The 12,668-nt window shown below is 43.7% G+C and overlaps 1 protein-coding gene across 1 annotated transcript in view; it reads right to left on the bottom strand.

The window, feature by feature from the left end:
* Positions 1–4,543: 4,543 nt before the first annotated feature.
* The window catches only part of LOC139061352 (paired box protein Pax-1-like), a 28,509-nt gene continuing 20,384 nt past the window's right edge, over positions 4,544–12,668 (bottom strand). Inside the window, exon 3 of the mRNA XM_070541307.1 lies at positions 4,544–4,965. Within this exon, the coding sequence (XP_070397408.1) occupies positions 4,655–4,965 (311 nt within the window). The 3' untranslated portion in view covers positions 4,544–4,654. The remainder of the gene's footprint in view (positions 4,966–12,668) is intronic.

Consider the following 12,668-nt stretch of genomic DNA (forward strand, 5'->3'; position numbering starts at 1 on the left):
TGCTGGCTATCCTTAGGCAAGATGTTGTTCTCAGTTTTCCATCTTCTATGTAGACCGTCATGTCGAGGAAGTTGATCTGACTAGGAGAGTGGTGAGCAGTAAATTTAATACTCGAGTGAAAGCAATTGAAACGGTTAATTAAATCAGTTAACACGCTATATTCCATATTATATGTCGTCAGTGTAACGAAGATAGGTGTGTGGTTTTAAAGGGTAGGATTTCAACAGGTCTGCTTCAACATGTCCCATGAAATTGTTCGCCTACGTGGGAGCAAATGATGTTCCCATACGTGCCGAAAGTTTTCAGGTAGTGAATAGAATCAAATTCGAAATAGTTGAGCGTGAGAACTAACCTAAGGAGTGACAGGCATACTTCAGGAGCATGCGCTTGGGGATTGATTATGAGAGATTTCGAAACAGCTTCAATTACTTTGCCCATGGGTATGTTAGTGTAAACGGCAGAAACATCCAAAGAGACTAGAATAGCGCGGTCGGAAAGGATTTGGTTGGCGTTGATGCCGTCGCGAATACGAAAGAAGTGCAGCATGTCTTGAACAAAAGATGGGAGGGTGGTGTGGATGTTTGACAGGTAGTGATTTAAGAATTTAGATAGTGACTCGGTAGGTGTGTTGTTGTTAGACGCAATAGGCCGACCTGGCATTCCTGCTGTAAATATTTCTTCAACTGGAACTTATTTATGTATTTTAGGGAGAAGATAAAAGCGGCCTTTCTGATGATGGGATTTATATGCTTGAATATTCCTTCTAATATATCGGTGAAACGGGACAATCAATGAACGTTAGATTAAAAGGACATCACACTGACACAGCTAAAAAACTTGACAAAGCCATCGCCGTGCATTTCAACCAACCAGGTCATCACTTTGATGAACTTAAGCTCTACATCTTATAGTCAAATTTCCGTTCTGAATGAGCAAGAAAATACAAAGAATCGTACCTTATCCATAAGTTCAAGACATTGCAACCAATAGGCACAAACATTTCAAAGGGAGCTTTAGAATCTATTTGCTATGCTAAATTTCAAGCTATAGGCAACAACGCTTAGTTTGGTTGCTTAGCCGCTTTTTTTTCTTTCATTTATTTATTTATTTATTCAATTTCTCTCTCTCTCTCTCTCTCTCTCTCTGTTTGTTTTTTTTTTTTCGAGCACCGGTTATTTCTTTCAGAGACACTATAGCCCACGACCACCAGACACGCCGGCTGACACACGGCCGTCGACACGTGATTGACAGACGGCCATGTCCCTGGCCTTGTGCACAGTTCTCTATTCTCAGTTCGACACCCTCGCCGAACGCACCTTCGCTCGTCGCCGCACCCACCCGCCTTACGCCCTCTCCCCTTTAGAGGAACCCCACCTATGTATACTGTGGCGAGGAAAGCGTATGTCGCCTTGAAGACAAGTCCACTTGTCGAAAGTTGGTTCCTGCTTTCACTTTGTTCTCGTTTTGCTCATTGCCTTTATTTCAATTAGTATAAGTACAAGTAATTAACTTACCCTGTGTTGTCCTTGGTGTCTTTGTTTGTTGGCTTCTTATGATTAATAAAAATCGAGGCCCTCGGTTGACCCCCTTTCTAAGCATATATATATATATATATATATATATATATATATATATATATATATACACTGCACTGCCGCAACCGTGTGTGCGCGCGTAGCGTGTGCACCTAATTGATGCGTGGGCCCGTTGCATCTGTGCATAGTGTGTCCTGCGACCGAAATATACGTTATCGTAAACAATGTGCAAAAAGCACAAGCATATGTCCGTAAAATGTATGCAGCATGTCCCCATGATGTCCTTCATGGACATGCAAGGGATGTCCGTAGGACACGTACGGAAAGTGTGGTCAAACGATAATGTGAGGGACGTCTGCCGGACGAATTCGACACATCATACGTCCTGGCAGTGGATGTCCAAAAGACATCCACAAGACGTCATTGTTGTCTCTGGGTATAGATACCCCTAGCACCAATAAATAACGGAAATAACCAAAATTTCGGACATTCGCACGCAGCGCTGGATTAAGTGGGGGCTAAGGGGGCTACAGCCCAGGGCCTCACCTCGGGCAGTAGGAGAAGGGGACCCATTTATTCTAACCTGCTTAGTATATGGAACCATGGGCAACGGAACTTCGAGCGACATGTATGAAATGAGAAAACCAGAACGAGCAGATCGGGCGCCCCGCCGAATGTAACAGCATGCGTTTAGCCTGATCATTTGGGGAGAGCTTGTCAAACTGCAAAAACAGGAATCCCCCGCCACACCGGCGGGGCCCTCTTTCTTACGAAGCGAGGTGCGTTTGCTTGGAAGAGTTTTCGCGGTTTCCTGTCAGTCCGTCTGTCCAGTATACGTGCTGTCTGGAGACGAGCGGCAAGGGGAAACACCTAAAACCAATGAAACGCCAATGAAACGCTGAGCAGTGTAATTCAAGATATGCAAATCTTCGTTATTCGTCTCTTGTGATATTTAGCGTGCTTATAAAGAACTGTATTTTTGTTGTTTTTGATAGTGCCACGTTTATTTGGTGTCGTCCTTGCTTGTCTTACCTTTAACGAAAATATTTTCAAATAAGGTTTTCAAATTACAGTTGGTAATTTTCATCTGTATTCTAGTGCATTTTTATGTGGTTTGCATTGCCTTAAGTATTGTATATATGTATTGCATATTTATAGAGTAACGTGTACAACGATTACTGCAGTCTGATGCTTGAATTTTAATAAATAATGTTTTGGATACAACCATGCGTCTCCTCACGGGATTAAACTTGGTGATGCAAACGAATTCCTAGCTTCAGAAGGATCGACATCTGATCTGTGTTGTCTTTTCTACGTTCTTGTTCGTCTTGAGTGCACTAAACTTTTCCTTAAAGCCTAGCTTTTGCTGAAAACAGAATGCAGATTAATCACAAAGTGAACATAAGTGTTGGTGTTTACAACAGCACGCGTTTCAAGCAAGTTTTGTTGTTTTCTTTATAATAATAACAATAATAATAATCCCGTTGATCACACTTCGTTCTTTTTAATTTGGTGGAATTAAAATGAAACATGGCATATTTCCAGTAGCGTAGCAGGCGATGTGGGGGGGGGGGGGGGGAGTCAGTATAGGGAAAGGGGACCTGCATGCGCGTTATTCCAGGGCCCACATTTTTCTTAATCCTGCCCTGATCCGCACGGTGTTCAGCATTGCCCACGTCTCATGTGCGAACATGGCGGCCATGACCAAATAAGTTGCCGCAATGTCGACTGGCACGAAACTGAAACTTTGTTCGCCAATGATACGTTACTGGTTAGGCTAAGCAGTGCAGTCGGTGGAGATGCTGGTGACATGACGCCTCGGGAAGCTCACCGCGAGTATGTTCGCACTCGTAGACATTACCGGCAATCGAGCGTGACGTAAGACACTATAGATTGACGGCCTGTATAGTTGCGGAGTACGGATCCAGGTGCGGGGCCCCCTCCATGTCCGAAATCTCTGTCGGCGATAGGCGGCTTGCGTCCTGGCCAGTGGCGCAAATTGGTTGGACCGTAGCCGGCAAGCCAAGTCCCGGATGGTAACAATGATCGCACAGTTGCGTACTCGTGGCGAAGCAGTGGTAATTTATTGTTGTCCGCCGTGCCTACTATCGGCACGGCAAGATGTTGACGTGTCATCAAAATCCGCAGGAGACCCTTTTCTGTCCCGTTGGAGGAACCCAGTTTGCGTTGATCTCGCTTGACCGCGATTTTTTTTTTTTCGACGATATCTGCGTGTATGCTTATAACGAACATAGAGTATAACGAAGGTATTTTCGTGTCCTATGCGACTTCGTTATAACGAGGTTCGACTGCAAATAAAATTTTGCAAATTAGCTAACCGAACACCGGAATTTGTTGCACAAATAATGTCTACCTTTTAAAGTAATCTGCCTCGAGAGAGGTGGAATCGAACTATCTAATATAAGCGATATTAAAAAATGTATTTGATGAAAAAAAACTGTAATAATGTGCAAACATTAAATAACAGTTTTCGGGACCAAGAACGTATTAGCATTCCTTGGCCTGAACAGCATAGCCAGGTTCTTACTGATTCGTGGATTCCGTTTTTAAAGCCTATAGATCAGTTTCGCAGAATATAAGTCACCTATAGATTTGCTGCGAAGATGTACGTACTTGTTAACTTTGGCAGATGTGGACGATCCACCTCTCAGCGCCAGAAGTTTCTACATAACTAACACATCACTACTAGTGCACTAGCTACCGAATATTCTCTTTCTGGATTCTGTGCAACAAAAAAAAAGTGATTATTTGGAATTGTTGCTTTGCAGGTTGAAGTGTGCAAATGTTTGTAATATTGGTTTGAGATTCATGCTGTCTACAGCTTTTTGCCTGGGTACCCCGAACTGGTGTGTTGGAAATAAAGTGGATTCTGATTCAGAAAAAAAAAAAACATTCAGGCAAAGCTAAGCAGTGAAGATGCAAGCCTGTTCATATACGTGAAAGCACTTCGGGAAACTCTGAGCCAACATTCTTGTATAACTTTATTTCACACCACAAAAACAGTACAACTAAACAACAGAGCAAAATTAGTTGTGCCTAACAAGCGCCAGCTCTACCTTTTTCCAGAAACCTACGTGTTGAAAAGAGTTGTGGCATAGTTACATGTGCCGACCTAAAATATCCTTAATAAAGAAGGTTCTTTTCTGTGTGTCTAATCCCATGGAAGCAGGAGGGTGCTGTTCAATGTCCATGTGGTTCGGTGCCATGAGGCGTTGTGGTTTTGACCGCCCCAGCGTTCGGCGCAGGATACGATTGATAGAAGATATGCTGGGCAAAGAGTCTCGAGGGCAAACTCCATCAAATAGTAGTCGCTCACGAATCTCCCAAGCAAACAGAGCACCATTCTCTTGCTTGTACTCGCGAATTTTGCGAATCACCAGAGGTGTTGAAACACGGGGCTTGCTTCCACCTGCAACAAAGTGGCAAGTTTTAGTGTCCGCCGCTGTCATACGTTACTGTTAATGTTTTTCATTCAACTTAGTGATCTTGAAAGTGAGACAGGAAAATGTGTCATGTCTCAAATGATTATACAGTGGCTGGAACAGTACCTTGAGTTTAAAAAAAATGGCCGATGGAGTGCTCTAATCGAGAGGTTTATAGCAAACTTGGCGAAATATGAACTTCCACGATAACGCACACATTTGGACAGTGCCGACAACAAGAAACATGTGCTCAATAGCCTAAGAGCGTACAAAGAAGTGATTTGGGTTATACCAAAATTTGGAGGACGCTTTATTAAGAGTGGAACGCGATAGCGTTCAAAGGCACCTTACTGCTTTTCATGCTTCCCAGCAACTGCAGCTTATGTGACCGTAACGTTTGCGGGAAACGCTGGCTGCGAACGCTATGCACGAAGGCAAGCTTTCTGGTAGAAACGCGGCCTCTTGCGTGGGTCAATCTCGTGTTATTGTTTCGTACTTTTAATATTTCAGCCTGAGAAGAGCTAACATAAGGGACATGCGCTGTCGGCGTTTTTTTCTTTCATTCCATTTGTTTGTTGGCTGCCGTTCTCAAAATTCCGAGGAATAACCTTGTAAAGAATGAAAGACAAGGTGCGAGCAACTTTGGTGGTAGATGAGTGGTTGGGTACGCGTGGTTCGGAATTTGGTTCGAAATTTGGTTCGAAATTCTTGTTTGCCGAAACGACATCCCACGTCGACGCGGGATGCCATCGCCGGAATTTCTGCGACACGGGCTCCTTGACGCGATAAAAATCCGAGGGCCCCTAAGCACTTCTTATGATGTGTGAATGCGAAAGCATTAAGGTCCAAATGAACGCTACAGAGCAGTCCTCGCGGGCCAGCAAGGGCGTTAAAACGCTTGGCGCGTTTTGATTTGGCCTCACCTAGGCGCAGTTAAACGCAGGCGAGAGCTTTCGCGGACAAGGAACGCGCCGACAACACAGGCTTCCGAGAGCGAGGGTGACGTAGCGTCGCGGCGATGCCCTCTCCCCTCACTTGGTTGAGTGCTGATGGAGATTTATTTTACTTACAAAATGCCCAAGGAAAATGCAACGATTTTATCTGTCTTAACTGTCGTCTGTGAAATGCGAAGCTCTGCTTCCACCGCTATTTCTGACAACTTGCAGCTACTCAAGGTGACACAGGGACTGATGACTAGTGTTTGTCAACTATCTAATATTCAGCTCACCCACTTGGAATAACATAACTGTAATGTAAGTACGAAAGTAAATGCAAGTGCTGTTGGCTGCATGAATCATTAATATATATATATATATATATATATATATATATATATATATATATATATATATATATATATATATATATATATATATATATATATATATACGCCACTGTGCCTTGCAAGACATACATTGGGCACCATGATGTATGTATGTTCGTACATTGCTACCCAAGAGCTCTCAGGCTGCTGCATATGTGACCATAACTGGTGCTGGCCATTGCAGTAGGAATTACATGGTTTACCCAAAATTCTAAATTTCTGGAGAGTACTGGAACTTCTCCTTGTGCTCCACATATTTGGAGACACTAGGAGTGCCGCAGGATAACCACAGGGCAAGCACCCCACAGCCCAGCCGCAGCTTTTATCTTTGCAGTGGCCTGACGACTTATGAAAGTAGCTATATATGCGTAGCTCTTCAGCACGAGCATTATTTTGCAGATGCCGAGATAGTCATGTGTCGCCCCTAATCATAAAGATGCAATTGTAGTGCTCAATTCTGCTACTGCACAGATGCAAGACATAACAGAAAGCCGTTTATCTTGGCCTCCTAGAGTTGTTCAGCAATGAGTAATATATTGCAGAAGCAGCCACCTGCAATACATTTTTGCAACTTCAAAGTAACAAATTCCGTTAATTCGAACTTGACTGAATCCACGGAATCGATCGAATCATCTGGAGAGTCGAATTAAAAGGCATAAAAACGTCCAAACACACCGTACATTTAATTGGAAATATTTGCATGATTCTAACACGCCCCCGAATGTAACACGCACTGTTTTTTATTGGTTCAATATAGAAAACGATGTGGCCTAAATCCTCACCGATGTGTGTGTGAGTATATATATATATATACAAAAGGCGTATGGCGTATGCCCCCGATTCTGGAAACCAGAAAGGGATGAAAACTGCACAGTATACCTTCACAGAATAAGCATTTATTTGCACTTAACGTCCACTGTCGCTAGACTCTCCCAGAACTCTTTATCGCTATGGGCCACAGGCCCTCCGTGCGGACCATCGCGTTTTATATTCAGAATATCGCATTTGATGTTCCCAATATCAACTACCGTGCAACTATCGCGAATAGGATAGTGGCCCACGCCTAGACTAACGAGATCACTCAGGATAATGTGACGTAAGACTCCGAGACGTCGAAAGCACTTGCCGCTAGTTTAACAACTAAAGCAGCAAACTTCTCTTCTGAATTAGCATTCTTAATGAAAGCGGCGCATCGTCGTCGCCAACCAACGCGAAGATTGTTGCCGCCGCCGCAAATGCGGTTTTCTGCAAATCTGCGCGGGTAAATAAGGAATCATTTATTTCAGTTAACGTTTTCGTTTGAAACTCTGCCGAGGGCAGGCCGAAAATCAGCGTTTTCAGCGGGAGATAATATGTCTTCGACGCATCCGTGGTCTCCTACAGTGCCGCCAAGGCAGACGCTGCAGCCATTTGGGTCACAACTGCAGGTCAGGCGCGTATTTAAATTCAAGTTATCCGGCGAGAGCCAGTTTCATGATCGCAATTACGAAAACCTTTGCCCATAGAAATGTATGGGCGCTAGTCGGGACCTTAGGTCGGGATAGAAATAATTGGAGTCAAATTAAAGGAAGTACAAGCGAATACAAATTATAAATACATAAGCCGGTGCGGTTTCTGACACCATTCAGATTGTTCATATACCAGCCTTATCTCTAGCAACGGATTGTCACTGTCATCAATTGTGTTTAGGGCTTCAGCATTATTTGTAGCTTCATAATTTGCGCGCGCGCGCGCGTTTGTGTGTGTGTGTGTGTGTACCGCTATGTTAACCACTGCCTTGTTTCGATATTGTAATTGTGAAATATTCGTCGAGTGCATTGATGTATGTATGTATGTATGTATGTATGTATGTATGTATGTATGTATGTATGTATGTATGTATGTATGTATGTACGTATGTATGTATGTATGTAATAATAATATTTGGGGTTTTACGTGCCAAAACCACTTTCTGATTATGAGGCACGCCGTAGTGGAGGACTCCGGAAATTTTGACCACCTGGGGTTCTTTAACGTGCACCTAAATCTAAGCACACGGGTGTTTTCGCATTTCGCCCCCATCGAAATGCGGCCGCCGTGGCCGGGATTCGATCCCGCGACCTCGTGCTCAGCAGCCCAACACCATAGCCACTGAGCAAGCACGGCGGGTGTATGTATGTATGTATGTATGTATGTATGTATGTATGTATGTATGTATGTATGTATGTATGTATAATAATATTTGGGGTTTTACGTGCCAAAACCACTTTCTGATTATGAGGCACGCCGTAGTGGAGGACTCCGGAAATTTTGACCACCTGGGGTTCTTTAACGTGCACCTAAATCTAAGCACACGGGTGTTTTCGCATTTCGCCCCCATCGAAATGCGGCCGCCGTGGCCGGGATTCGATCCCGCGACCTCGTGCTCAGCAGCCCAACACCATAGCCACTGAGCAACCACGGCGGGTGTATGTATGTATGTATGTATGTATGTATGTATGTATGTATGTATGTATGTATGTATGTATGTATGTATGTATGTATGTATGTATGTATGTATGTATGTATGTATGTATGTATGTATGTATGTATGTATGTATGTATGTATGTATGTATGTATGTATGTATGTATGTATGTATGTATGTATGTATGTATGTATGTATGTATGTATGTATGTATTGTACTCTTGTCCAGTTACAAATTCAGCATGCGTTTCAAATGCTTCCAATCCAGTGTAAACTTGTAATGCCTAAACTGTTCCTCGCCAACTGTGGTCATAGGGAGCGTAAGGCTTTCAAGCTGCTACGTGCGGCTTTTTCCCTTACATCCGTTGTTTTCTGCAACCATAAAGAGAAGAATAAAGATTTCATTTGGGATATTCCTCACATTTCGCCTCGTTCACCTCGTAAGTAAATCTGCGCCCCTAACTTCGAAAAACCAAATCAAAGAAAAGGTTCGTGAATACAAGGGTTAGTCCAATTCTTAGCTTAAAGGCCCGTGTTTTCACGCATATAGACGCGGGACCGGGGAAGCTTAAATAGGGGGAGGAGATGAATTTGGGCGACTTAGAAAAAATATATACTTAACCATTACAACCAGAATCGAAGGGGTGTAGTGCCATTGCAGGTACGGCCTTAAAGAAATTAAAGAATGTAACCTCTTGGCACAGCGTGGCGCGCGATCCAGCACAGCGATGTGCGCCTGCGAGGGGCAACCTGCTCATGCTCTGGGACCCACGCAGGATCCGCTGCCCAGATCGGGCCGATGCGCGCGCTTCAAGGCGGTTGCGTAGCGGCATAGTGCTTGTTTGCTTGCTCCATAGTGTGACGCGTAACCACCACGCGTGAGTGGTCAAGAAGCCGTCGGTCGAACGGTGGAGGAGAGATGAAGCTTGAGAGAAAGTATATACCAGGGTAGAGAAGAAAATGTACAAAAATTTAAGTAGGCCAACTAATTTTAGAGGCATTTATTTTTCCCTCAGAGGAAAAAATTGTGCTATTCGAAAGGATCGCAAATTGGAAGGTATAATAAAAGTAATTCAATTTCAACTCGCAATTTTGTGAAAATATATAAATGATTAAATAAGTAAGTTAACCAGGTATTCGCTTTGTGCCACAAAGCAATTCGCAGACGACCGTGCATACGTTCCTGTGCATAAAACTCAATGCAGACGCCCCACAGGAGACATATTTTGAGTGCTTACAGCAATGCCTAATTTTCGGAATGGTTTCTTTCTCTGGCTTGTAAATCGACGGCACGGTAATAAAAAACAGTTCAGTGGTTCCAGGTTATTTGTAAATACGGCATAGAAGAGACGACACCAGACCAGACCTGCGTAGATAAAAATTTAATAGCGAACTGCGGCAGCGTAATTTTGTGAGGGAGATTCCCAATTTGCGTGTGGGGCACCATTGTTTGTCTCGTGGGAAAAGCAAATGGTTGAAGTCTGTTATCTGAAATGTCTGTTTTGCAGATTCTTGTATCAGAGAAAAGTTTCTAAACTTAGCCGCGGTGATACAAGCAGAAGTCGGCCGAACCGACATGATTGGTCCATCTAGGATGCACGCGCAAGTGCGTCGGCTATTTCATTTAAAAACAAACCACAATAACCTGTTGCCCATCTCAAGCGCTCCAGGCGTAAGCTAAGAGGGGTACTGATTATAATACATTGAAAAACTGTATCGTCTGGGAATGAGGTGAGTGCTGTGCACACTGACAGGGGATAGGTCACTACAAGAATTTAATGGAAGTTGTTGAAGAGCAAAAAATAATCGCCAATAATGCTGCCCCAAATATGGGTGTAAATTCAGGAAGTCGTAATGAATAAGACCCGGATAGTGTATCGAGAAAAGTACCCACACCCGCGTTCTCTTCTCTCATTGATGTACCCCTCGTTATTGCATTGACTCCCATTTGCGTTAAATTACCTTGTAGCAGGCCGCGTAAATATCTAGTGGGCAAGATTTTAGAATTGGGAGCAAATATGTCATCAAATTCAATCTTCATTGTATTTGCGGGCTTGTTTTGAGGAACGATCACGCGTAACTGAAATTTTAATGGTTCGAGTTGTAGTAGCACAAACAGAACCCGGGGATTATATAGACGGGACCATGGTTCGTCAAAGAATGCAGACATTTCCTTAATAAATACAAACTGCGCTCCTCTCGATGAACAGTAGAAAATCTTTAACTGTCCGCTGTGAGAATGCGGAATCTGCTGGCAAGTGTGCGCCATCGTGCTTCTTGATGTTAGTAGTGGGCCTGACTCTTCGACCGCTTTCAGCCGTCGTCGTCCTCCTTGCACACTCGCCTTCCTGCTGATATAGGCTCTCCCAAACGCGTCTGCGCGTCCGTTTTCGTTAATGACCTGCGAGGCTGGCTTTCTTGCACAGCTTGGTAGCTTAGTAGTTGAGCTCGCCGCGTTTTGAAGCGCGAAATTGTGGGCACCCATTTAAATTCTTAAAGGGATATACTAATGCTTAGGCGGCTCTAATACTATTTCTAAACTCTGTTCACATTTCTTTGCCGCAAAGGCTTATTGTTATTGAAGAACAGGAATTTATTTTAGTGCTCAAACGCAATATCAGCTGTGACGTCACGGATATCAAAGTATTTTTGCGTTTTTGAATCGTATTTGAGGAATGAAAATTTAAAAAAATTGGCTAGGTTTAGTATGTGGTAACTTACTTTGGGATGTAATACAGCTATTCTTTACCCATAGACAATTAGCTAGTCCCGAGCAGTCGCTGTAAAAATCCATGATGTCACGCGGAGTTGGTGCTCGAACTATAAGGTGGCGTCGCCAGCAGACTTTCACTTTTGTATAGTTTCTAGTTTACTAACCCTCCACTCACTGTAGGACTGCTGACTTATCCGATATTCAAGAAGAGTAGTCCACCAATCTATTTGAACTCAATTGGCACTTTGGCAAATTCTTTCCGTGGAAGTCCGCAAGGTTGAGGAAGCTTCATGAAAGGGAAAAATTGTCATCCGCCTGAGAGTAGCGCGCAGTTGCAGAGAAAGCCCACACGTGTCTCCCAGGAAGAAAGCTTCGCAGTTGAGGAAAAATTCGCCCTGGTACGGGAGATGGAACCCTAAACCAACATCTTTCCTGGGCGGTCGCTCTGCGGGACGTATTTTTGTTCAGTTGCAAAGCTTTCTTTCTGGGAGACCCGTGTGGGCTTCCTATGTAGCTTCGGGCTACTCTCATGTGGACAATTTTTCCATATTAATATTCTTTTTAGGGCTCTCTAATAGTACGATCCTCGCTTTTCAAATGTTTGGGGCGTATTTATTAATTTTTTGTTCCTCGTTGGTTCAACAGCCAGCTGCCGCGCAGTTACTCGCTAGATATATTTAAGTGCTCGAGTGGTAATTGATCGCCTTACTATAGTTTTGTACGACGCACACGGCACAGGGACAAGGAAAGGGACAGACATGGGGAGCGCTGACGTGGGTGTTCCAGGCTGCTGAAAGTCAAAGCCCGATCGCGCTGTTAAATTTTTTCCTGGTCCGCCTTTTGATCCGAGAACCGTAAGGAAGGCTTTCAGAAAAAAAAATCCGAGAAATACAGTGGCATTTTGCCGCATATGCGGAGGGATCTCTTGAAACTGGTGCTACTATTAGGATATCGTCTAAATGGGTGTGCCTCGAGCCCTGGCTGGCTTCAAACACGCAATTGCAACGTGTGTTCTAAAGTATGTAAACTGTATAAACCTTAATAAAATTAAGTTGGATAAATGTCGAATTAGTGATTATCTCACAATTTATGATGTCTGCCGGTACATATGCTGTCTGGTCGAAAAAAAAAATAGCCTCTACTGCACCGATTTTTAGAATGACACAATGTCATCTCCGAAACACTCGGATACAGAGACGAGTGCGCGC

Source organism: Dermacentor albipictus, chromosome 1, assembly GCF_038994185.2.
Source record: "Dermacentor albipictus isolate Rhodes 1998 colony chromosome 1, USDA_Dalb.pri_finalv2, whole genome shotgun sequence".
NCBI lineage: Eukaryota > Metazoa > Arthropoda > Arachnida > Ixodida > Ixodidae > Dermacentor > Dermacentor albipictus.